This window comes from Coregonus clupeaformis, chromosome 10 (assembly GCF_020615455.1).
Source record: "Coregonus clupeaformis isolate EN_2021a chromosome 10, ASM2061545v1, whole genome shotgun sequence".
NCBI lineage: Eukaryota > Metazoa > Chordata > Actinopteri > Salmoniformes > Salmonidae > Coregonus > Coregonus clupeaformis.
Genome location: NC_059201.1, coordinates 9,988,535 through 10,016,496, shown reverse-complemented (window position 1 = coordinate 10,016,496; position 27,962 = coordinate 9,988,535). Strand labels below are relative to the sequence as shown.

The 27,962-nt window shown below is 42.5% G+C and overlaps 1 protein-coding gene and 1 long non-coding RNA gene across 9 annotated transcripts; one reads left to right on the top strand and one right to left on the bottom strand.

Moving 5' to 3' along the window:
• LOC121574894 (ras-related protein Rap-1A-like) lies at positions 1-26,296 on the top strand. The gene is made up of 8 exons (XM_041887561.1): positions 1-72; positions 9,047-9,135; positions 9,503-9,571; positions 9,700-9,756; positions 10,006-10,146; positions 23,255-23,398; positions 23,513-23,641; positions 25,515-26,296. The coding sequence occupies exons 2-7, from the start codon at positions 9,079-9,081 to the stop codon at positions 23,600-23,602; spliced, it is 558 nt and encodes a 185-aa protein (XP_041743495.1). The 5' UTR covers positions 1-72; positions 9,047-9,078; the 3' UTR covers positions 23,603-23,641; positions 25,515-26,296.
• LOC121574895 lies at positions 10,409-18,148 on the bottom strand. Of its 8 annotated transcripts, none has more exons than XR_006661463.1 (4): positions 16,148-18,148; positions 14,869-15,653; positions 14,004-14,336; positions 10,409-11,340 (listed from the first exon to the last, which is right to left on the bottom strand). It is a non-coding gene; the product is annotated as an uncharacterized LOC121574895 (long non-coding RNA). The 8 variants fall into 8 exon arrangements; XR_006661464.1 differs by having other exon boundaries at positions 16,814-18,148; XR_006661466.1 differs by having other exon boundaries at positions 14,869-15,616; positions 16,814-18,148.
• Positions 26,297-27,962: the final 1,666 nt, after the last annotated feature.

Below are 27,962 nucleotides of genomic sequence, written 5' to 3'. Positions count from 1 at the left end.
GCCTGAGTGAGCCATCTTCATTTATCCAACATCTTTGGATATACACAGACTGGCGGAGTGGAGCGAGAAACGGTGAGTGTAAAAAGGCTAACTTTATTTGGCCACCAAGACTGTCAAAAAGCCACCTGCGACAAAAATGTCGGCGCAACAATTTGAGGTTAGTTAGAAAGAAAAACATGACACATAGTCAGTGAATATGCTGCATTTAGCTACTGAGATTAGGAATTGAAACACCCACTACTAGAAGCTGTATGCAGTGCACTCCCATTTTAGTCAAGGCCAGGCGGAAGGGCAGGTAGCTAGCTAACTATAGGGTTGTGGAAAACATATGCTACGTGTTGCTAGATAAGATGGCTAACAAACTTGGAATGTATTTAAAAATAATAATAACTTTATCCAAAGATGTGTACTCTGGTTTATATTTTGTATTGTGTGCCGAGGCACAGGAATGCACGGAGCTACAGCTAGCTACGTTAACTCGTGAAGCGTCGACCAATCAGTCGCGTGCTAGTTTGCTAACTATTAGCATGCTAGCAAGCTAATAAGTTTAGCTGGCATTTGTATTTTGAATTCGTTTTAGACCTACTTGATTGCTACGACACAAGTGTGCTAGCTAGTTACCGTATGTATAGCTAACGTTCGTTATGTATTAATTTGAGTTAATCAAGTTTATTCTAAATAGTTAGCCAACGTTAGTAGACCTGCGTCAACTGTTAGCTAGCTAGAGAAATTACCTTAAGTGTCGATTGTTAACTAGCCTATCTACTTGACTTGTTAGTTAGCTGTTTGTAGGCTCAGGGTATGTTAGCTAGCTAACTGGCCATGGTGCAAGAGGCCAAATCATAGCATCATCACAATGTTTAGGTTGATATGTGGATGTCTTTTGGTTCTCCTGATGTAGCCAAGAGACTCCCTTCCGTAAAACATCTAGGAGGGTGTCACTGGCAGGAATTACAGTAGGGAAGTCAAATGAATGGGCTGCTGCACATAACTTTTTCTAGAGGGTCCGGTTAAACTGTGCATAATTACATTTAATAAAAAATCTCTAAATGGTTAAACTTGGGAGAAATGTGTCATTATTGAACAAATATGTACGTTTGCTTGATTTACTATAATGTTAAATAAAGATTGAATTATTTTCCAATATCTCATTAATGTATATTATACGCTACTTTCCATGATGTGGACAGTATGTTTTACTACATTACACAAACGGACGTTTTGACCACATCGAATTGGGGGGAATTACATATCCCTTTTACATCAGATTGGTAATGTTAGAATAACAGTTTATAGTGAACACAATGACACAATATAAATTGTTTAAAACAGTGTTTGTACTGTTGATTTTGTCATACGCGCTGGGGGTCGCAGATCTTAGAACTCGGCTATTATTTTCTTTCTCATGGCACGGATAATTCGGGGTGGTCTCTAAAAGTAGCTGGCCACACACCAATACACTGATTTGACCGTCAAACTATCACTTAAATAGCAGCCAACGTGAATCGTTATAGTTAACTAACAGAAAAAAACGGTTTCTTCCCTTTTCTGTGATGGCAGCCTCCCGAAATCAACATCCACCATTCCAAAATATAGAGATAAGCTTTCTACACGTTCTCATCTAACCAATCATGTATAGGTTATTGTGGCCTTTGAATAGTGTTAGTTTAACCCTTTAGACCCAATAGAATTCTAGAATGCTGCTGTAGAATACTGAGGATTTTCAAGATAAAGCTCATTTTCTCACACATTTCAAACAAACAGACATAGCTCAAAAACATAGAACAAATAACAATTACAAGTTAACTTAGTTTTAAAGAGCACAACCGTTTCTTTAATGACACCACATTCATGTAAATAGGAATAACACTCATTTTGTTTTCCATTGTGTAAAGACACTCACTATCAAAAAAACGATTAACACTGAACACGACAAAAAAAAACTAGTATTTTAAATTGTAGTACATTTGACTAAATTACTCACTCAAAATGTACCAAGTATAATATATTATAATATTCAGAAAGTATTTCTAAACCCACACAAAGTAGGCTATTGGATTGTCAAATGATTCTTATTTCTGTAACAATGTAAAAATGCTATTCAGAGACGCCCTGGTGCCACACTCTAGGCTCCCCTCTTCCTGCCACTATAGGCCATATCACAAAGTGAATGCACAAGCTGCATTTTGAATGCTTTCATGGACCTGCGCCTGCGGTTTCTGGGAAGGGGCCTTTGCAGGGTTCCCCACACACAATGTACGCATTTATGATGGCAATGTTGAGCATCCCCCAAAACACATACTTCCACAATTTTCTGCCTGTGTGTCCAACATTGTAATAGCTCCTCAGTTGGTCACGATGGTCAACCCAGTCCATTTTCTTGTTGTAATCCATTACAAGCTCTGGAACAGAGAAGTTCCTACCACTTTTAAAAACAACTCCAAAACCCCTGCCACTGCCACTTTAGGCCCAGGCTGTGTGGTATAAGGGTTAATGGTGTGCTCTTCCTCCTCCTCCCTCTTCCTCCTCCTCTTCCTCCTCCTCTCCCTCTGCTTCGCCCTCTCCATGTTCCTCTCCCTCCACTCTCCTCTCCCTCCTCTTCACTCTCCTCTTCCTCTCCTCTCCTTCACTCTCCTCTTCCTCTCTCCCTGTACTCTCCCTCCTCTTCCTCTCTCCCTCCACTCTCCTCTCGCTCCACTCCTCCCTCCTCGCTCCACATCTCTATCCCTCCAATCATCTCTAACTCCTCTTCCTCCCTGCCTTTTTCTGCTGAGCCCTGACTCTCCACATCAATTCCTTCGCGTTCACTGACCTAGAGGAACAGAGTAACAGAGGGAGAGGAGCAACAAATAGGATGCAATTGTGGTCAGGAACATCATCTCTCTCTCTCTCTCTCCCTTCCTCTTTCTTTTTTCAACCAATCAGACTTTCTTCCTAATAAGGGGTTTCCATAATAAATTGTGTGATAGTTACACGCCTCCCATTCCACACACACACACACTCTCTCTCTCTCCTCCAATCAACTCTTGCTTTCTTGCCTGACAGACTAACAACAGAGTTAGCCAATGTTAGCCGATTAATTAATGAAGCTGGGACAGTTTCCAATTGAATTGCGTCGTAGAAACAGGACAAAACAAGCAACTTGTTAGCTGGCTGTGCAAACAAATATCTAACTCATCATACTGCGCGGGCATCTACTACCCTAACACGACAGCTAAGCTGTCAAATAATATCAAAACTAGGCAATGTATAGCCTATGAATATCTGCAACCTAGCAAACATGACAAACCATAATCATGGCTCAACAGAAACAAATTACTCTAGCCTTCATTTTGGTGGCTAGTTAGCTAGTTGTCTGTATGGCTAGCTAGTGAAAGTGACAGTTGAGGTTGACGCTTCGTGAGTGCAATCCAAATGTAACTCTACACACAACTTTTCTTGCCTGACAGACAAACTAGTTAGCTAGCTAGCTATAGCAAGCAGCTTTGGCCGTTTCCATATGAATTACATAGGTAGAAACAAGACAAAACAACCAACTAGTTAGCTGACTAAATACAGCTAAACACTGCAACTATTTCCATGAGAGAGAGAGCAATCATTCGAGCTCCACCGCTGACGTGCTAGCCTGTACAAATTAATTTAAAGAAAGGCTGTCGACTACTGCTATGAGTTCTAAAGGGTTAGCGCTACACCCCCAAACATTTGCCCCGTTCTATTGATTTCAGTGTGATATCAATGGAAGTGATTAACAAAAAAAATTTGGCGTTACACTTACTGCGTTGGCGACCCATTTGAATCAAAATGCTGTCTTCTGCAAATTGACCTCTAACAGTGATGAACACATTAATCCCAACGTCCGTGCATTTTTTTGAGCGGTGTTAGTTTTAACAGGACATGCAACCTCATCTCCCCCTCCCGCACAATTGATTTCAACTTGATTATCGATGAGTGAATGACAAAACAGTGTTGCGTTTCTCTTTCTGTTTTGGTGATCCCGTATCAAAATGCAACATTCCAAAATGTAGCTGACTGTGTTCTGCAGGTTGTCCTCTAACCACTGCACATCGACTCTGTACCGGTACCCCCGTATATAGCCTCCCGACTGTTATTTTATTGTACTGCTGCTCTTTAATTATTTTTTATTTTTTACTTATCAATTTTTTACTTAACACTTATTTTTCTTAACTGCATTGTTGGTTAAGGGCTTGTAAGTGGTCCTCTGTAGCTCAGCTGGTAGAGCACGGCGCTTGTAACGCCTAGGTAGTGGGTTCGATCCCCGGGACCACCCATACACAAAAATGTATGCACGCATGACTGTAAGTCGCTTTGGATAAAAGCGTCTGCTAAATGGCATATTATTATTATTATTATTATTATTATTATATTATAAGTAAGCATTTCACTGTAAGGTCTACACCTGTTGTATTCGGCGCATGTGGAAAATACAATTTGATTTGATGAAAAAATATCTCCAATTTCCATGAGGTTTTTGAGTTGTGGTAGTTTCAATCATCTACTCAAACTGATACTGTTCAAATTGCCACGATAAGGTTCTCTTCCATTATTACTCATTCAAACAACTTTACCCAGAAATCCCCCTACTAAGATGTCAGGAAATTACAGAAAAATACCCCACACAGTCAGCATCAGCCAAAGAGACAAAATCACAAGGTTAGAAGAGCAGAGAATCTATCCTATTATGAGCTACAGTTTTTATCCAAGTAATTCCATACTGGCCCTTTGTTTTTGACAAGAGAAGAGTCCCATGGAACTGGCATACCAAACCCCCCCCCCCCTCCCAATTGATGAGTGATTTATTGGCACTTGTCAAAACAATAGTTTTTGGTGAGTGTGCAGTTTATATTATATACAGTGCTCATAAAAAATAAAATAAATACAAGTAATATGATCAGGGCCTAAAATTAAGACCCGCCAAATGCGGGTAGAGTTTTGGCGGGCAAGATGTCTATTTCACCAGCCACGTAGGCGGGTGGTCAGGGCTCCACAGTGCAAGCATTCATTCCAATACTACATTCTTAGTATTGGAATGAATGACTATCAAGATGACACCGTTGGAATTCTCTGGAGGCGACAAAAAAAGGAGAAACAGAAACGGGCTCATGATTATGGCTACTACTGGTAACCCAGGAAACCAGTAGTGTGGTGTCACAGCTCACTGTTGGCAACCATCACACATCTTCACTATCTGATCTTGTTCTTAGTCAGTGATTGCATCAGCAGTTCGCTTAGACCCCCTCTGACTCAACTCACGATGGTTACTACCACCAGTTGTTGCAGCCTTGGTTAAATTCAATGACTGACTTGCCCATAGTGGAGGTTGCCCTCAACATCAACCCTAAAACCTCTAGGCCTGCTGTGAGCCAGAAGACAAAGTCGCCACATTAGAATGTTGCAGAGACAGAGAAGGACATCTGGGCTAACGCTTCAGACAAATGTTTCAATGTTAATTTAGGCTAATCCCGTTTTCCACAGCGTTTCCATGGGACTCTTCTCTTGTCAAAAACAAAGGGCCAGTATGGAATTATTTGGATAAAAACTGTAGCTCATAATAGGATAGATTCTCTGCTCTTCTAACCTTGTGATTTTGTCTCTTTGGCTGATGCTGACTGTGTGGGGTATTTTTCTGTAATTTCCTGACATCTTAGTAGGGGGATTTTGTTTGAATGAGTAATAATGGAAGACACAACCTTATCGTGGCAATTTGAATAGTATCAGTTTGAGTAAATGATTTTGCACCATTTAAATGACCATAACTCTTCTGACTCCAACCGTATTCAGTGCTAGCTTTGCTAGCAGAGGGTAAAAGGGGAGCGTAATGAACGGATACTTGCTATGGAAGTGCAAAGTGGTGCCTTGCATTATAGGAGTGTAGTTTCCACTGGCCAGTCTGGTCTGGAGAGATAGAGGAACCTGCCAGTCAATGTGTTGCTGAGTCAGGGCCAGGCGCAGTGACAGCTTCACTATCATTGTCACCGGATTACCAGCAACATCATAGAAAATCCCCCCCACACACACTCCAAATAGCCTACTGAATTCTAGGCTAAATGTCAGAGTACCTATCTGCTACTACAGTATGGCTATTAACGAAATTTGAATTAATCTTCCATCCGTAATCCATATACAGTTTAGTCTAATTTGTGACACATGGCTAAGACATTGTGGAGTCTCTGTCTCTGTATGTCTGTCCAACTCCTCTTCCCAGTTTAAGCCTTACATGGAGACATACCTCCGTCCATAGAGTGTGAGTTGTATGTTGGTGATGTCATGGTTTCAGCATGTTTGTGGTGTGTGGCTCACTCTCCTTATTTCTTAGTTACTATGAGGGATAGACTATTTAGCAGTGGAGGCTGCTGAGGGGAGGACAGCTCATAATAATGGCTGGAACAGAGTAAATGGAATGACATCAAACACATGGAAACAATATGTTTGCTGTATTTGATACCATTCCACCAACCTCCTGTGCTGTTTAGGCTATTTGTTTTGTGATGAGATATTGAGGACAAGTAGGGAGGAAGAGGGAGAGATTGAGTTTGTTAAATAGATGGCCTCATGCGTGTGAGTGCAGTGCACGTGAGTGCAATTGAGGGAATTCAGTATGTCGTCCCAGTATGAAAGCTGGGAGTGCAGTCAGAAAGCATCTGTACTGGAGCAGACTTTCTTAACCTCTACGGGATCGGTGTCCCGTATACGGGACGGATGAGCTAACGTGCGCTAATGTGATTAGCATGACTGTTGTAAGTAACATGCAAACTTTTCAGGACATAGACATGTCTTTAAATGTGCCGAAAGCTTAAATTCTTGTTAATCTAACTGCACTGTCCAATTTACAGTATCTATTACAGTGAAAAAAGACCATGCTATTGTTTGAGGAGAGTGCACAACAACAAAAAAACATATCACGTCAACTGGTTTGATACATTCACATCTGAAGGTAAATAATGTACTTAAATTCAGTAATCTTGCTCTGATCCTAAGGGTCCCAGAGATAAAATGTAGCATAGTTTTGTTTGATAAAATCCATTTTTATATTCAAATGTAGGATCTGGGTTATACAGTTTGAACCCCTGCTGTCTCTGGCTCCACACCCACCCTGCCCGGCCATCTAGATGTGTGAAAGTTAGTGTATAAACTAATGATCCATCATGTATGACATTTCTGGGAGTGTGTAAACTTACATTTTGTATTACCATATCATTTTTGGATGTTCTCTATAGTTATGTACTTGAAAATGTATCAACTGACCAATTCGCCACATTTGGGCAGACTTGATACAAAATAGTCCAGTATTGCAACGCTTCACTGGATCGATCTGAAACTTTGCACACACACTGCTGCCATCTAGTGGCCAAAATCTAAATGTACGCCTAAACTGCAATATTATATTGTGGCCTTTCTCTTGCATTTCAAAGATGATGGAACAAACACAAAAATAGAAAACACATGTTTTTTTGTTTGTATTATATTTTACCAGATCTAATGTGTTATATTCTCCATTAATTTCACATTTCCACAAACTTCAAACTGTTTCCTTTCAAATGGTATCAAGAATATGCATATCCTTGCTTCATGTCCTGCGCTACAGGCAGTTAGATTTGGGTATGTCATTCTAGGCGAAAATTGAAAAAAAGGGTCAGATCCTTAAGAGATTATCTATGCATAGTGACATATTACCTCAATTATCTCGACTAACCTGTACCCCCTGTATATAGCCTCGTTGTTATTTTATTGTTGTTTTTTTACTGTAATTTATTTAGTAAATATTTTCTTAACTCTTATTTTTCTTAACTACATTGTTGGTTAAGGGCTTGAAAGTAAGCATTTCACGGTAAGGTATACACGTTGTATTCGGCGCACAAATTTGTTTTGATTTGGTCATCTATTTGAAAATAGGCCTAGTTGTTGTAGTTTACAGTTGTTTTTCACACATCATTTGAAGTGAAAGTGTATTACGCTACCAGTGACATTAAATCCACATCTTCAGCATGCGTCAGCGCTAATAATCATAAAACCTAAGTCTCTGTCCTCTGCATTTAAAATGATTACAGTTTTCACATGATGACTACGATGTGTGGAACAAAAACGCCACTGACAGGTAGACTGTTTCTTCTCAGAAGAGCATAGACGAGTGTGTGTACTTTCCCTGCCCCCCCCAAAAAAAATGGAACTCCTGTATGATGAGGAGGATTAGTCTCCATAAATGATTCATTGGTCTCATATCCAATGAGGCTGTCTCTGGTGATGGTAGTCAGGAGCTGAAGGTCTAGGAGCTCCCCCTCAGTTTTTAGCCCTAGTTGGGCTTGTGTTGTCAAAGGAAGGACACTGAGGAGCATTCCAGATGGACGGTATTGTGGTTGTGGTTCTACATTGACAATAAATAAATAATGTATTTTTATTGTCTATTGCACACAAGGTCCAACCGAAACTTGACTTTCGCTTTTATCCCAACCCCTCTGAATTGGAGAGGTGCAGGGGGCTGTCACATTGGGTGCCCGGGGAGCTGCTGTTTGTGGGGGGTTAACTGCCTTGCTCAAGGGCAGAACTAAAGATTTTTCACCTTGTCGGCTCGGGTTTCGAACTAGCAACATTTCAGTTACTGGCCCAACGCTCTAACCGCTAGGCTATCTGCCAACAGATTTAGCCAGCTAGCCTCTTCGCTTTACTTTAGCAGAAAGATGGGCCTGAATATTGACCCAGTTGTCAAGCCCCTGCGACGTAGGCAATGGATTTCAGTTGCTGTATTCATAAACTGAATCCGACGGGGTGTGCTGCCTGCATGCATAACAGCCAGATGGTTGTGTCATAGGAGCAGGCGGCCAAAAACTCAAGCATCTCCATTCACACCCACAGCTGGTTTGTGTTAGCTAAAGGCTGAGGTCATATACTCCTCACCTCGGAGCTCCACTTATGGGTGTTCCCATTGTTATGTTGCTACTTGTCCCAACCATAGTAAGTTCGGAATGACTACGATCTTACTGGGAAAACTCAGTTTACAATACTTTTCTGTCTCTTTCTCTTGTCTGTGCAGACTGTTGGGCTGTCCCGTGAAGAGATCCCGCCATGCGTGAATACAAGCTAGTGGTACTAGGCTCGGGAGGCGTGGGCAAGTCCGCTCTGGTGAGTATTTTACTCTGGCCCTGACCACTCTGTTGTCTCCATACCAGTATATGCGATACGATGATACCAGATTTTCCTTGGTAAAAAATAAAACACGAAGCAGACTAAACTCTATGGTCCTTTAAAACCTACTTTTGGAAAAGATTGTGTGCTATAGCTAAACAAATGTGACTCTGGGTGACAACATAAAGCTGTCTGCTTAGTGCTCAGTCCAGCTGTCTGTCTGTTTTGTGTACCAACTAGCACATGCCAGGGTTTTTCAAATCCAGGCCTCAAGGTCCACAGCACCGTGACTGAATATTCCTGCACTAGTGATGCATTGCGAGTTATTGATCTGACTTGTTGTGGCCCGTGTCCTCTCTTACAGACAGTCCAGTTTGTGCAGGGAATCTTTGTGGAAAAATACGACCCAACAATAGAAGACTCCTACAGAAAGGTAAGTGTCCCATAAGGGAGGAATGGCCAGGAATAAGCTGATTGCTAGCATGTTGTGTTGTGCTCTCTTTCCCTCCCTCCCGCTCTCTGTGCCTCCTCTTTAATATAGTGTTTTCTTCTCCTCTGCAGCAAGTGGAGGTAGATGGACAGCAATGTATGCTTGAAATCCTCGACACAGCCGGCACAGTAAGTGGCTGTTGCTCAGCTCCTGTCCTGTAACCCAGGCTGACCCCTGAGTCTGTGTTTTTATGAAACATTTTTCAGAACTACCAAGACTAGATCAAATGATCAGCAGCTGCTAAATAAATTAATAGAATGGATCACTTATTGTGAAATTGAGAGGCGTTGAGAAGAGGATAGCGGTGTGTTGAACTATAATGACATCTGAGATTAAGAGACGGAGCGGAGCTTATGGTCTGTTTGTCTGTCCTACAGGAGCAGTTCACTGCGATGAGAGATCTGTACATGAAGAACGGTCAGGGCTTTGCCCTGGTATACTCCATCACAGCACAGTCCACGTTCAACGACCTGCAGGACCTGAGAGAACAGATCTTGAGAGTCAAGGACACCGAAGATGTGAGTCTACAGGAGATGACGTAGCATATTACCCAGTGTCCTTGTACCCAGTGTCCCCCTTGGATTGTAACTAAGGCCCAGCTTTATTCCTAATCAGGCCACATGATCAGTAAAAACTCCTGCCGCTAGCTAAAACCAACCAGTATATTTGCCACAGCCCGATATAACATTTCCCCATGATCATGAACTAGTCTTTGCGGTGCGATCATAACTGAGCTCATACAGCAAGAATGAGAAAAGGAAATATAATACAATTATTATTGCAACCCCTCCACATTAACCACAGTCCCATTATTATAGCAACCCCTCCACATTAACCACAGTCCCATTATTATAGCAACCCCTCCACATTAACCACAGTCCCATTATTATAGCAACACCTCCACACTAACCACAGTCCCATTATTATAGCAACCCCTCCACGTTAACCACAGTCCCATTATTATAGCAACCCCTCCACGTTAACCACAGTCCCATTATTATAGCAACCCCTCCACGTTAACCACAGTCCCATTATTATAGCAACACCTCCACATTAACCACAGTCCCATTATTATAGCAACACCTCCACATTAACCACAGTCCCATTATTATAGCAACCCCTCCACGTTAACCACAGTCCCATTATTATAGCAACCCCTCCACGTTAACCACAGTCCCATTATTATAGCAACACCTCCACATTAACCACAGTCCCATTATTATAGCAACACCTCCACATTAACCACAGTCCCATTATTATAGCAACACCTCCACATTAACCACAGTCCCATTATTATAGCAACCCCTCCACGTTAACCACAGTCCCATTATTATAGCAACCCCTCCACGTTAACCACAGTCCCATTATTATAGCAACCCCTCCACATTAACCACAGTCCCATTATTATAGCAACCCCTCCACATTAACCACAGTCCCATTATTATAGCAACCCCTCCACGTTAACCACAGTCCCATTATTATAGCAACCCCTCCACGTTAACCACAGTCCCATTATTATAGCAACCCCTCCACATTAACCACAGTCCCATTATTATAGCAACCCCTCCACATTAACCACAGTCCCATTATTATAGCAACCCCTCCACATTAACCACAGTCCCATTATTATAGCAACCCCTCCACATTAACCACAGTCCCATTATTATAGCAACCCCTCCACATTAACCACAGTCCCATTATTATAGCAACACCTCCACGTTAACCACAGTCCCATCGACCTGGCCAAGGCTTTTGACTCTGTCAACCACCGCATTCTTATTGGCAGACTAAATAGCCTTGGTTTCTCAAATGACTGCCTCGCCTGGTTCACCAACTACTTCTCAGATAGAGTTCAGTGTGTCAAATCGGAGGGCCTGTTGTCTGGACCTATGGCAGTCTCTATGGGGGTGCCACAGGGTTCAATTCTTGGGCCGACACTTTTCTCCGTGTATATCAATGATGTCGCTCTTGCTGCTGGTGACTCTCAGATCCACCTCTACGCAGACAACACCATTTTGTATACATCTGGCCCTTCATTGGACACTGTGTTAACAAACCTCCAAACGAGCTTCAATGCCATACAACACTCCTTCAGTAGCCTCCAACTGCTCTTAAACACTAGTAAAACTAAATGCATGCTTTTCAATCGAACGCTGCTGGCACCCGCCCACCCGACTAGAATCACCACTCTCGACGGGTCTGACCTAGAGTATGTGGACAGCTACAAATACCTAGGTGTCTGGTTAGACTGTAAACTCTCCTTCCAGACTCACATAAAGAATCTCCAATCCAAAGTTAAATCTAGAATCGGCTTCCTATTTCGCAACCAAGCCTCCTTCACTCATGCTGCCAAACATGCCCTTGTAAAACTGACTATCCTACCGATCCTTGACTTCGGCGATGTCATTTACAAAATAGCCTCCAACACTCTACTCAGCAAATTGGATGTAGTCTATCACAGTGCCATCCGTTTTGTCTCCAAAGCCCCATACACTACCCACCACTGTGACCTGTACGCTCTTGTTGGCTGGTCCTCACTACATGTTTGTCGTCAAACCCACTGGCTCCAGGCCATCTATAAATCACTGCTAGGCAAATCCCAGCCTTATCTTAGCTCATTGGTCACCATAGCAGCACCCACCCGTAGTCTGCGCTCCAGCAGGTATATCTCACTGGTCATTCCCAAAGCCAACACCTCCTTTGGCCGCCATTCCTTCCAGTTCTCTGCTGCCAATGACTGGAACGAATTGCAAAAATCTCTGAAGCTGGAGACTCTTATCTCCCTCACTAACTTTAAGCATCAGTTGTCAGAGCACCTTACCGATCACTGCACCTGTACACAGCCCATCTGAAATTAGCCCACCCAACTACCTCATCCCTATATTGTTATTTATTTTGCTCTTTTGCACCCCAGTATCTCTATTTGCACATAATCTCTTGCACATCTAGCATTCCAGTGTTAATTATTTTGCACTATAGCCTATTTATTGCCTTACCTCTATAACTTGCTACGTTTGCACACACTGTATATGTATTTTCTGTTGTTGTATTTTTGACTATGTTTTTTTACCCCATATGTAACTCTGTGTTGTTTTTATCGCACTGCTTTGCTTTATCTTGGCCAGGTCGCAGTTGTAAATGAGAACTTGTTCTCAACTGGCTTACCTGGTTAAATAAAGGTTAAATAAAAAAAATATATATATTATAGCAACCCCTCCACGTTAACCACAGTACCATTATTATAGCAACACCTCCACGTTAACCACAGTACCATTATTATAGCAACACCTCCACGTTAACCACAGTCTCATTAACCACAGTCCCATTATTATAGCAACCCCTCCACATTAACCACAGTCCCATTATTATAGCAACCCCTCCACGTTAACCACAGTCCCATTATTATAGCAACCCCTCCACATTAACCACAGTCCCATTATTATAGCAACACCTCCACGTTAACCACAGTCCCATTATTATAGCAACCCCTCCACATTAACCACAGTCCCATTATTATAGCAACACCTCCACGTTAACCACAGTCCCATTATTATAGCAACCCCTCCACATTAACCACAGTCCCATTATTATAGCAACACCTCCACGTTAACCACAGTCCCATTATTATAGCAACCCCTCCACATTAACCACAGTCCCATTATTATAGCAACCCCTCCACATTAACCACAGTCCCATTATTATAGCAACCCCTCCACATTAACCACAGTCCCATTATTATAGCAACCCCTCCACATTAACCACAGTCCCATTATTATAGCAACCCCTCCACATTAACCACAGTCCCATTATTATAGCAACACCTCCACATTAACCACAGTCCCATTATTATAGCAACCCCTCCACATTAACCACAGTCCCATTATTATAGCAACACCTCCACATTAACCACAGTCCCATTATTATAGCAACACCTCCACATTAACCACAGTCCCATTATTATAGCAACACCTCCACATTAACCACAGTCCCATTATTATAGCAACCCCTCCACATTAACCACAGTCCCATTATTATAGCAACCCCTCCACATTAACCCCAGTCCCATTATTATAGCAACACCTCCACATTAACCACAGTCCCATTATTATAGCAACCCCTCCACATTAACCACAGTCCCATTATTATAGCAACCCCTCCACATTAACCACAGTCCCATTATTATAGCAACCCTCCACATTAACCCCAGTCCCATTATTATAGCAACCCCTCCACATTAACCCCAGTCCCATTATTATAGCAACCCCTCCACATTAACCACAGTCCCATTATTATAGCAACCCCTCCACATTAACCCCAGTCCCATTATTATAGCAACCCCTCCACATTAACCACAGTCCCATTATTATAGCAACACCTCCACATTAACCACAGTCCCATTATTATAGCAACCCCTCCACATTAACCACAGTCCCATTATTATAGCAACCCCTCCACATTAACCACAGTCCCATTATTATAGCAACCCCTCCATGTTAACCACAGTCCCATTATTATAGCAACCCCTCCACATTAACCACAGTCCCATTATTATAGCAACCCCTCCACATTAACCACAGTCCCATTATTATAGCAACCCCTCCACGTTAACCACAGTCCCATTATTATAGCAACCCCTCCACATTAACCACAGTCCCATTATTATAGCAACCCCTCCACGTTAACCACAGTCCCATTATTATAGCAACACCTCCACGTTAACCAGAGTCTCATTAACCACAGTCCCATTATTATAGCAACCCCTCCACATTAACCACAGTCCCATTATTATAGCAACCCCTCCACATTAACCACAGTCCCATTATTATAGCAACCCCTCCACGTTAACCACAGTCCCATTATTATAGCAACACCTCCACGTTAACCACAGTCCCATTATTATAGCAACCCCTCCACATTAACCACAGTCCCATTATTATAGCAACCCCTCCACATTAACCACAGTCCCATTATTATAGCAACCCCTCCACATTAACCACAGTCCCATTATTATAGCAACCCTCCACATTAACCACAGTCCCATTATTATAGCAACCCCTCCACATTAACCACAGTCCCATTATTATAGCAACCCCTCCACGTTAACCACAGTCCCATTATTATAGCAACCCCTCCACGTTAACCACAGTCCCATTATTATATCAACCCCTCCACATTAACCACAGTCCCATTATTATAGCAACCCCTCCACATTAACCACAGTCCCATTATTATAGCAACACCTCCACATTAACCACAGTCCCATTATTATAGCAACCCCTCCACATTAACCACAGTCCCATTATTATAGCAACCCCTCCACATTAACCACAGTCCCATTATTATAGCAACCCCTCCACGTTAACCACAGTCCCATTATTATAGCAACCCCTCCACATTAACCACAGTCCCATTAACCACAGTCCCATTATTATAGCAACCCCTCCACGTTAACCACAGTCCCATTATTATAGCAACACCTCCACATTAACCACAGTCCCATTATTATAGCAACCCCTCCACGTTAACCACAGTCCCATTATTATAGCAACACCTCCACATTAACCACAGTCCCATTATTATAGCAACACCTCCACATTAACCACAGTCCCATTATTATAGCAACCCCTCCACGTTAACCACAGTCCCATTATTATAGCAACCCCTCCACATTAACCACAGTCCCATTAACCACAGTCCCATTATTATAGCAACCCCTCCACGTTAACCACAGTCCCATTATTATAGCAACCCCTCCACATTAACCACAGTCCCATTATTATAGCAACCCCTCCACATTAACCACAGTCCCATTATTATAGCAACACCTCCACATTAACCACAGTCCCATTAACCACAGTCCCATTATTATAGCAACCCCTCCACGTTAACCACGGTCCCATTATTATAGCAACACCTCCACATTAACCACAGTCCCATTATTATAGCAACACCTCCACATTAACCACAGTCCCATTATTATAGCAACCCCTCCACGTTAACCACAGTCCCATTATTATAGCAACCCCTCCACATTAACCACAGTCCCATTAACCACAGTCCCATTATTATAGCAACCCCTCCACGTTAACCACGGTCCCATTATTATAGCAACACCTCCACATTAACCACAGCCCCATTATTATAGCAACCCCTCCACATTAACCACAGTCCCATTATTATAGCAACCCCTCCACGTTAACCACAGTCCCATTATTATAGCAACCCTCCACGTTAACCACAGTCCCATTATTATAGCAACCCTCCACGTTAACCACAGTCCCATTATTATAGCAACCCCTCCACATTAACCACAGTCCCATTATTATAGCAACACCTCCACATTAACCACAGTCCCATTATTATAGCAACCCCTCCACATTAACCACAGTCCCATTATTATAGCAACCCCTCCACGTTAACCACAGTCCCATTATTATAGCAACCCCTCCACATTAACCACAGTCCCATTATTATAGCAACCCCTCCACGTTAACCACAGTCCCATTATTATAGCAACACCTCCACATTAACCACAGTCCCATTATTATAGCAACACCTCCACATTAACCACAGTCCCATTATTATAGCAACCCCTCCACATTAACCACAGTCCCATTATTATAGCAACCCCTCCACGTTAACCACAGTCCCATTATTATAGCAACCCCTCCACATTAACCACAGTCCCATTATTATAGCAACCCCTCCACGTTAACCACAGTCCCATTATTATAGCAACACCTCCACATTAACCACAGTCCCATTATTATAGCAACCCCTCCACATTAACCACAGTCCCATTATTATAGCAACCCCTCCACATTAACCACAGTCCCATTATTATAGCAACCCCTCCACATTAACCACAGTCCCATTATTATAGCAACCCCTCCACGTTAACCACAGTCCCATTATTATAGCAACCCCTCCACGTTAACCACAGTCCCATTATTATAGCAACCCCTCCACATTAACCCCAGTCCCATTATTATAGCAACCCCTCCACATTAACCACAGTCCCATTATTATAGCAACCCCTCCACGTTAACCACAGTCCCATTATTATAGCAACCCCTCCACATTAACCCCAGTCCCATTATTATAGCAACCCCTCCACATTAACCACAGTCCCATTATTATAGCAACCCCTCCACATTAACCACAGTCCCATTATTATAGCAACACCTCCACATTAACCACAGTCCCATTATTATAGCAACCCCTCCACGTTAACCACAGTCCCATTATTATAGCAACCCCTCCACGTTAACCACAGTCCCATTATTATAGCAACCCCTCCACATTAACCCCAGTCCCATTATTATAGCAACCCCTCCACATTAACCACAGTCCCATTATTATAGCAACCCCTCCACGTTAACCACAGTCCCATTATTATAGCAACCCCTCCACGTTAACCACAGTCCCATTATTATAGCAACCCCTCCACATTAACCACAGTCCCATTATTATAGCAACCCCTCCACATTAACCCCAGTCCCATTTCTTGGTATGACCTCCTTGTGTTTGGAGTAGCACAGTGAGAGAACATATACTCTCTCAGGAGGAGGATACCCTTTTTTGGTGATCTGTAGAACCCCTTTCCTCTAGCTCTCTCTTTTCATCTCTCTCTTTCCTGTTCCCCCTCTCTCTCTCTGGGGGTGGGACTAAACTCTCTCTCTGTGTGCCAATAGAGCCCTTGGACTTTGTTGTGATTGACTCTTTTTATTGCCTTTTGCTCGTTCTTTCCCCCCTGGCTTGCTGTTCCTTGTGGTCTGTCCCGAGGCTTTGTTTCCCCCCTGGCTTGCTGTTCCATGTGGTCTGGTCCGAGGCTTTGTTTCCCCCCTGGCTTGCTGTTCCATGTGGTCTGGCCCGAGGCGGGTGATTTCCACAGGGATGATTTCCACTGAAATTGCCTAGTCATCAAAAACACACAGGATGGGCCGGGAAACCTGTCTGAGGCACTTCAGATTAGAAAGCCATTACATGATGGAGGTTAGGAATTGATTGTAGGATGAGCATCACTGGCTGTCAACCGGGAGGAAAGCCCATGCGATCCCTTTCCTCACCGTTTTGTCTCCAAATACTCCCAAGACTAAACACTTGTGCTTGTCTGCCAACTACTGGACTGGAGCTGTCTGTGGCTGCTATCATTCCTCTGATTTTAAAGAGCGACTGCACACCGATTCCGCATGTGTTTCTCAGTCTGAGGAAGTCTTGAGGGTGTGGTTCGATGTGGCAGTTACTGATGTTTGTCCCCCATGAGACCGTAGGAATAAAGCCAGTATGACTTCCTCAGAATAGTCTGAATGAATCCAACATCACTCAAGAAATCTGTAATAAATCGACGTTTTTGCGGAGGTTTTATTCGCACAATCTACCTAAGGTGTTTGGTGCAGTATTTATCAAGTAAGAAAATGTGCTACGTGTTGTCTTATGTAAACAAATTCCAATCCTCTGCACTGCTGGGCAGGGCCCGGTTTCTCAAAAGTTCATCGTTAGAACCTCCGCATGGTTAAATCTCAGAGCTGTTTCCCAAAACTATTGTTATTAAAGAGCCACTGAACACGCCGATTGGCACGTATGTTTTTCTGTTGCTCATTAGGAAAAAAACAGATTTCAGTCTTGGTGTGTTTCCTGACCGATTTAGATGACTGACGTTATGACCTATTATCCTATTTACACTTTGTAATACATTTGGACACTAAAATAGCTCTTTCTGACTCGTATCGATGCCACATAGGCCTTTTTCAAAGGGATTTGTTGTTTTTAAAGGCAGTCGCTCTTTAACGTTGCACTTGAAAATGCTCGTAATCTAACGCCTGCCTCAGTCCACTCATAGAACAGCTAAGTGTGTCGTTAGATGCTTTTTTGCCCTCCTGCATCACTTTATACACAGAAGATCTCCGCTAAACACAGAATCACATGATTTATAAATCTCTCCATGACCACTGATAACTTCAGAACAAAGTTGAGTACAAATACAAAGTTGCCAATGTCTTTGCAATTGATACAAACAAGCGACATAAAGTGCCTTCAGAAAGTATTCATACCCCTTGACTTATTGCACATTTTGTTACAGCCTCAACACACAGTTCTCAATAATGACAAAGTGAAAACATGTTTTTAGACATTTTAGCAAATTTATTGAAAATCAAATACAGAAATATCTCATTTACATAAGTATTCACACCCCTGAGTCAATACTTTGTAGATGCACCTTTGACAGTGATTACAGCTGTGAGTCTTTCTGGGTAAGTCTCTTAAGAGTTTTCCACACCTGGATTGTGCAACATTTGCCCATTATTCTTTTGAAAATTCTTCAAGCTCTGTCAAATTGGTTGTTGATCATTGCTAGACAACCATTTTCAGGTCTTGCCATAGATTTTCAAGTAGATTTAAGTCATAACTGTAACTCGGCCGCTCAGGAACATTCACTGTCTTTTTGGCAAGCAACTCCTATAGATTTGGCCTTGTGTTTTAGGTTATTGTTTTCCTCTAGAATTTTGCCTGTGCTTAGCTCCATTCCGTTCATTTTTTTTAATTCTGAAAAACTCTCCAATCCTTAACGATTACAAGCATACCCATAACGTGATGCAGCCACCACTATGCTTGAAAATATGGAGAGTGGTACTCCGTAATGTGTTGTATTGGATTTGCCCCAAACATAACACTTTGTATTATGACAAAAAGTGAATTGCTTTGTCACATTTTTTGCAGTATTGCTTTAGTGCCTTGTTGCAAACTGGATGCATGTTTTGGAATATTTATATTCTGTACAGGCTTCCTTCTTTTCACTCTGTCAATTAGGTAGTATTGTGGAGTAACTACAATGTTGTTGATCCATCCTCAGTTTTCTCCTATCACAGTCATTAAACTCTGGAACTGCTTTAAAGTCACCATGGTCTCATAGTGAAATCCCTGAGCAGTTTCCTTTCTCTCCAGCAACTGAGTTAGATTGGACACCTGTATCTTTGTAGTGACTGGGTGTATTGATACACCATCCACAGTGTAATTAATAACTTCACCATGCTCAAAGGGATATTCAATGTCTGCTTTTTTTAAACCCATCTACCAATAGGTGTCCTTCTTTGCAAGGCATTGGAAAAACCTCCCTGGTCTTTGTGGTTGAATCTGTGCTTGACTGAGGGACCTTACAGATGGTTGTGTGTGGGGTACAGAGATGAGGTAGTCATTCCAAAAATCATGTTAAACACTATTATTGCACACAGAGTGAGTCCATTCATCTTATTATGTGACTTGTTAAGCACATTTTTACTCCAGAACCTATTTAGGCTTGCCATAACAAAGGTGTTGAATACTTATTGACTCAAGACATTTCAGCTTTTCATTTTTAATTAATTTGTAAAAGTTTCAAAAAACATTATTCCGCTTTGACATTATGGAGTATTGTGTGTAGGCCAGTGACAACAAATCTAAATTGAATCCATTTTAAATTCGGGCTGTAACACAACAAAATGTGGAAAAAGTCAAGGAGTGTGAATACTTTCTGAAGGCACTGAATAAAAATATGTTTAAAATGAAAACAGAGACTACTGCATTAAGATATACATAGTCTACACTAGGCTATAGGCCCATTTTTAATTCATATTGAAATACATTTCATTTTCAATACATTTTAGTTATATTTTGCTACGGTCTAATTTGTCTCAATATATTTCATGATGTGTAGCCTAATGTGTGCAATGATGTGCCAAGTTAGTGATTTCGTGCATTTTTACTGGGTAAGCATTAGAATAAGCCGCCTCAATATTTGCAGCAATATTGGTGGTAATATCGCTCTAGGAGCTGATTGTGAACTAATTCAGTATTGTGAACTAATTCTAAGGTTAAGGTAAGATTTGAACTGAGAAAGCTGATCCGAGAGCAGCTGATCCGAGAGCAGCGCTGTCTTCTTTTACGATCCTATCAGTAACACATGCTCCAACGACGCAGTTAGCCACAGTTCTCTCTGCATGCTGTTTTGGAAAGATGCATCGTTAAAACCTTCGCAAGCCTAATTTCCATCAGGAAACTGGGACCAAGTCTGTCTCACTGTCTGTGTGTTCTATGGTAGGATTGGATAGAGCTGTGTATCCCGTGTTAGTGGGCAAGTGAGCATTGTTGAAATCAAAACCCAACCCTCAAGTAAGTCTCACTTACAAAACTCTGTTTTGGACGAGACTGACTTTATGACCAACATTATCCTATTTACACTTTGTAGTCAATTTGACATGTTTTATTTTTTTGACAGTAGAATAAATGTTTCTGACTAATATCAATGCCACACAGGCCATTTTCTATCAGATAATTTGTTTATTGCCTTCAGTTGCGCTTAAAGCTTTTCAGCCAGTTTATCTTTCATTGACCCTTGCAGGAATGCATGACCAACGAAGTGTTTTCAGTGTTTTTTTTCCTCGAGTCAATGGATTCTTGGTTGAATTTGGGCAAAGTGAGTCCAGTGCTGCTCAGTCCAGTGCTGCTCCAAGTGCTTGATGGGAATGCCACACGCCATTTACTACCACAGGGTTGGAGAATGTGGAGACACTGAGGGCTCATGGTCTAGCCATACTCGATTACAGACACTTTATACACAGGGAAGACACAAGCTAAAAAACAGAGAACCCACACAGAAAGGCTCTGAAATAGGTGCTTAGATGTCCCTCTTTAATAAGCTTTGAGGATTCTTGGTAGGATTTTTTAAAAAGCTAAATGTGATACAATGTAACCATAAGATTGCTCAAAATGCAATTGCAACAGTAGCAAGTGTTTTAATCAGTAGACAATTTACCAGTGCAAACCTGGACACTACAATGAACCTGTACACCACAGGCCATTTCCTAACATTTAAACAACTAGTCTCATAAGGTGGTGAATGACGTGATGGGACCAGTGAAGGCTTTTCTCTCATTTTGTATTTTCTTTGGTTACAGTACTTACTTATGCAAGAGATCTTGTGACTCCTGCTGTCTAAGCCATCGTCTGTTCAGCCAGAGTAGTAGGCTAATGCCGGACTTGTGATTTCTCCATGTGTACGTCTCTGTGTGGATCTTGGACACGGGTGGCTTAACTTGCCTGCCTCCATGACTCTAGGTCAACCGTCGTTCAACAGACCAGTCTGAGGGTTTGTTTGGATTTGAAACTTCAGAGTTACCTCCAGGGGGCTAGTCCAAACATCTGCTTCCTATCGTCTGGCCTACAGCCCTGTGAGAGAGGGCACTTTATAACGCCCGAGTAGGGTGAAGTTGCCCCCAAACGCTGTTCTTGCATTCCTGCATCATCAGTTAGGATCTGGGAATGAAAAACGTAACCTAGATCTGTGCTTATATATAGCAACTTCTACACAGAGCTGCTCTTTCTAGTAGAGATGTGAACGTTTAAACGAAATTGGGATTCTTAACGTAAAAAAAAAAAAAAAATTACGTAGATGCAGAAAGTAAACAGCAAAGTGGGTCAATTTCCGCACCAACTAAGAGCGTTGAAGTGCGAGGCTCAACTTCTCCACTGTTTTGGTGCCCTGGTTACCAAGTTGCGAACCCGTGCACATGCGCAGATACTGTGTGTGACTGGGTGAGAGCGAAGTGTTGCATCTCCTCGCCTATTCATTGATGATGGCCCCTGCTTTACTGAAGTTGCGATACATTCCAAGCCAAGAAATTGCGAGGTACAGCTTTTGATTGCTGATAGAAAGGCCTAGTGCACGGTTCTGACTGTCTGCCTGGTGACCGACCTGCCTATACTGTGCCCCTCCCCTCTCTCGCTGTCCCTCGCTAGCTCGCTATGAAAGATGCAAGTGTTTATGTTCTTTTGAAGTCTCCTCCGTTCCAAAAATACTGAATCTTAGGAGTCATCTTGACACTCCGAAATGGACACCGGGAGTGGACGTGCAAGGAGACGAGGAATCAATATATTTGGAATTGACTCTCCACTACTATGTCATCGTCGTTAACAGTTGGGAAATGGCAGAGAAAGGCCAGCGACAGCAGTGAAGTCCTGTATGACAATACTTTGAGAAGTTAAATGAGAAGGAAATGCAAACTTTGCGAGGTGGAATTGAAGTACAGTAATGGTAGTACAGGTACAATGCTTAACCATCTGAAAGGGACGCTCCGTGAGACCCAAACCATTATACACACACACACACACACACACACACACACACACACACACACACACACACACACACACACAGTCTGCCATGGTATCATTCCATGGAGCAGCTGGGGCATGGAATGCAATGCAAACACAGAGAAGCAGGCAGGAAGCTGATTTCTATCCTGCGTGGGCGGGGTGGCCATTGTTTCCACTTTTACCCACCTCCCTAGACAGCCAGAACACGCTGTCAGGATGTGTCTGAAAGAGACTCTATCTCACACACACACACACATCCATATGTTTTTCATCTGGTCCCAGTGAAATGCTTCAGAAACATTTTCATGTTATCCCTTGTGCTATTTGCTCTCTCATCCTGTTCTCTTCTCTCCTCTCTCTCTCTTCCTGTTATCTCTCTCTCTTCTCTCTCTCTCTCTCTCTCTCTCTCTCTTCTCTCTTCTCTCTCTCTCATCCTGTTCTCTCCTCTCTCTCTCATCCTGTTCTCTCCCTCATCTCTGTTCTCTTGTCTCCCAGGTGCCTATGATCCTGGTGGGTAATAAGTGTGATCTGGAGGATGAGCGGGTGGTGGGCAAGGAGCAAGGTCAGAACCTGGCCAGACAGTGGAACCACTGTGCCTTTTTAGAGTCCTCCGCAAAGTCAAAGATCAACGTCCTCGACGTGAGTACTTATAATCAAACTGCTGACCAGTGATTCAAATGATGATGCTAAAGGATTGGATTTGTACGGCAAATAGGGCTTTTTAAAGCACTTAACAATGTTTTTGCCTTGCAGATCTTCTATGACTTGGTCAGACAGATAAATAGGAAAACGCCTGTGGAAAAGAAGAAGGCGAAAAAGAAATCCAACTGTGTCCTGCTTTAAAGGTCCCCTCCCCTCCACCCTGCAGCAGCTCTGAGCCAGGTGAGTAGGTGACTAACATGCTCCTCTAATACCCTTACTGGTGGAACTCCAGCCTTACTGCTGGACCTCCAGCCTTACTGCTGGACCTCCAGCCTTACTGCTGGACCTCCAGCCTTACTGCTGGACCTCCAGCCTTACTGCTGGACCTCCAGCCTTACTAGAAGGAGCACAAACCCCTTCTCAACTCACAATATGATATGATATGTTTGATCAGCAGGTTATACACACTTTATTCTTTAATTTATTTGGTACTTTTTACCCCTTTTTCTACCCAATTTTGTGATATCCAATTGGTAGTTGCAGTCTTGTCCCATCGCTGCAACTCCTGTACGGACTCAGGAGAGGCGAAGGTCGAGAGCCATGCGTCCTCCGAAACACGGCCAAACCCTCCCCTAACCCGGACGACGCTGGGCCAATTGTGCACCACCTCATGGGTCTCCCGGTCGCGGCCGGCTGTGACACTGCCCGGGATCGAACCCGGATTTGTAGTGATGCCTCTAGCCTTAGACCGCTGCGCCACTCGGAGGCCTTTATTATTGATTTTAATGGCTGCTACTACAACTCTGGCAGTAGATTTTCATGTTGTTGATTGAATTGATATGGCCTGAGAGCATTCATGGAGAGTTGACTGCTTCCTGTCATTAGAGCTGGAAGGAAATGGCTACATCTGCTGGTAGCATGGTGTCACTGTGTCCACATGACTACATACTCATGTCCATATTGCTCAGTCGATCCAGTTTGTAGGGTAGTCGTCAAAGCATATAGGTCTAGGACCATGCTACAGTAACTGTAGAATGTGTTTAATCTGTGGTTCAGTCCCACAGTGAGGGGCCCCATTCAGTCCAGCAGCCCCCAGGCAGTGTCTGTCCCCTCTGTCCTCGGCCGGCCACGCCACCAAGAGCACTGGACTGGCACTAATGGGATTACAGACCCACTGTTTAGACTACAGGAGCTGCCAGGCTGGGACGAGGTAGAGCAGCAGAGCTGGGAGGGTGGTGTCAGGCCCCGTAGCTCTCAGGCTATATGGACCCAGTCTGGTCTGAAAACAACCCCTACAGTTCGCTATACCTGCCCGTTGGTGTTTATAGGTCAGAAGGAATTGGATTGGAGTAACCAATATGTTGATGTCTCTGATGGGCTTTGGGGAACATCTGCCATATTTCCTGTTCCTCTCTGGTCCCTTCAGTTCTGAATGCTTAGTGCAGTTGTCTCCATGTTCCTCTACTCACTGTATTACCTGGCCCAGCTTCTTTCCCAAGCTTGCCTTGCATCCACGCCTAATGGACTATATAGGCTCGTTATAGTTGTTGTTTTTTTTTTTTTTTTTTATTTAGCCAATTTTTCTCACTTTTTAACTCTTCATTGTTGGGAAAGGGCTCGTAAGTAAGCATTTCACTGTAAAGTCTACACCTGTTGAATGAGCTGCATGTACATTTGATTTGAATGAAAACAGAAATATGCACTCCTCCAACTGGCCAGGAGAGGGCAGCACTTCAAATCAAGTGTTATTGGTCACATACACATATTTAGCAGATGTTATTGCAGGTGTAGCGAAATGCTTGTGTTCCTAGCTCCAACAGTGCAGTAGTATTTAACAATTCACAACAATACATGCATCTAAAAGTAAAATAATAGAATTAAGAAATATCAATATTAGGACGAGCAATGTCGGAGTGGCATTGACTAGAATACAGTATATAATATGAAATGAGTAAAGCAGTATGTAAACATTATTAAAGTGACCAGTGATTCTATGTATATAGGGCAGATATATATCACTTGCTAAGTGATATAGTATAGGACGTTTCCTTGAATGAAATTGACAGTTTTATATACTCCATTAATCTTTACCCCACTCCCTCCACCTATATAGAATGCTGTAATGAAGATTGCCCAGATTGGACCGTGCCAGCATTCTGACAGCCCCGCCTCCCCCATCAGCCATAAACGGTGACGACACAAACAGCCGACTGCTGATTCGCTATTATCAAGATATCAAGGCAGGACACAAGGAGAGGGAAGACTGGTGTCCATCTCACTCAGACTTCTCTCTGATCTGACATCAGTGAGCCCTGAAGGACAATCTTCATTTCCCACATGCTGAACCACCATAAACTCTCTGAAAGTCTTTGAAATGGAAATGTCCATGCTCTGGCTGACCAAGAGCCCCCTCCTCCTTTTGAGAGTTTAAAAACGGTTACCTACGAAGAAGAAAAAAAAATATTTCACTTGAGTATTTTAGATCTTCGCAATATAGCGTATTTGAAGACATGGAAGTTGACTTTAGTTGTATGAGTATAAATATCTTCAGACAGCATGGTCACATCTGGTATTAAGTGTAGTAAGAACTTTCAAGTGGATGTAACAACTTTTTTATAGCCATACACCCATTTCCCTGTGCCAGTCATGTCAATGGTGGACCATATGTATTTTGGTTTCGCTTACTTCCATGGACTTTCTCTTCAGCAAATATCTCTGTGACTTAATTTTATACTCAGTCACTGGGATTTCATAGTTCCCATTAAAATATTCTAATGCCATTTTTTGCATAATAATGATTGGGAAAATGGGTCTTTTATAGAAGAAATATGGGGGGGAAAGGATTAATTTCTATGTCTCTTGAAGCAGAAATATATTATACTAAACCAACTTTAATAATGCTTCTTGTGTTTTTCTGTCAAATGATCATCCAGCTTTTATGGATGATACAATTTTTAGTAAATTTTAATTATTTTGGTCATTGTATTTTGTGGATTTAACCCATCTGACTTAATAATCATACAGTGTCATGTACAACCAACTCTATGATAATTAGGGGGTTAAATCGGATGGGTACAAACTAAGTGGAATGTTGTTCCATCACCAAGAATGAGCAAACAGTTGCACAGTGGCAGTTCAATACAAAGCGATATGGCATAATGTCACTTAATTGCTCCCCCAATTTGCTTGGTAAATCCTGTCTGCAACGTGTAAATGACATTACCAAAGCTGACCACCAGAGGGTGCTGTGTGAGTGTAAAAGGGCAGCGCCATATGGGCCTACACAGTGCCTTCAGAAAGTATTCACACCCCTCGACTTTTTCCACATTTTGTTGTGTTACAGCCTGAATTTTAAATTGATTAAATTAGGGAGTTTTTGTCACTGGCCTACACATAATACCCCATAATGTCAAAGTGGGATTATGTTTTTCGAAATGTTTACAAATTAATAAAAAATGAAAAGCTGAATGTCTTGAGTCAATAAGTATTCAACCCCTTTCTTATGGCAATCTAAATAAGTTGCATGGACTCACTCTGTGTGCAATAATTGAGTTTTAAGGTGACATTTTTCAACTTCATATTCATCATCTTCAGCACCACCCCAACATCAACATGTGTGAAAATGGCACGTTTCTATGTTTGTAGTAAAAATTATGGAAGATCTGTTTCTTTCCAATGACGTTGTCAAACAGTTAGTAGGCAATGTCTACTCATAATTGGTTAAAATCATATGATGCACACCGATGTCATTGGAAACACATCTTCCTCTCGTTTTTACTACAAAACATTGAAACGTGCCATTTTCACATACACATTTGCTGCTATAACAGCCTCCACTCTTCTGGGAAGGCTTTCCACTAGATGTTGGAACATTGCTGCGGGGACTTACTTCCATTCAGCCACGAGCATTAGTGAGGTCGGGCACTGATGTTGGGAGATTAGGCCTGGCTCGCAGTAGGCGTTCCAATTAATCACAAAGGTGTTCGATGGGGTTGAGGTCAGGGCTCTGTGCAGGCCACTCAAGTTCTTCCACACCGATCTCGACAAACCATTTCTGTATGGACCTCGCTTTGTGCATGGGGGCATTGTGCTGAAACTGGAAAGGGCCTTCCACAAACTGTTGCCACAAAGTTGGAAGCACAGAATCGTCTAAAATGTCATTGTATGCTGTTGTGTTAAGATTTCCCTTCACTGGAACTAAGGGGCCTAGCCCGAAACATGAAAAACAGCCCCAGACCATTATTCCTACTCCACCAAATTTTATATTTGGCACTATGCATTGGGGCAGGTAGCGTTCTCCTGGCATCTGTCAAACCCAGATTCGTCTGTCAGACTGCCAGATGGTGAAGCGTGATTCATCACTCCAGAGAACGTGTTTCCACTGCTCCAGAGTCCAATGGCAGCGAGCTTTACACTACTCCAGCCGACGCTTGGCATTGCACATGGTGATCTTAGGCTTGTAAGCTGCTGCTCAGCCATGGAAACCCATTTCATGAAGCTCCTGACGAACAGTTCTTGTGCTGAAGTTGCTTCCAGAGGCAGTTTGGAACTCTGTAGTGAG

What these genes read in the sequence shown, in the direction of transcription:
- LOC121574894 (XM_041887561.1), top strand. Translation starts at nt 9,079, where the DNA reads ATGCGTGAATACAAGCTAGTGGTACTAGGCTCGGGAGGCGTGGGCAAG. An exon ending in TAGAAGACTCCTACAGAAAG is followed by an intron (nt 9,572 to 9,699) that starts GTAAGTGTCCCA and finishes TCTCCTCTGCAG; the next exon opens with CAAGTGGAGGTAGATGGACA. An exon ending in TCCTCGACACAGCCGGCACA is followed by an intron (nt 9,757 to 10,005) that starts GTAAGTGGCTGT and finishes TCTGTCCTACAG; the next exon opens with GAGCAGTTCACTGCGATGAG.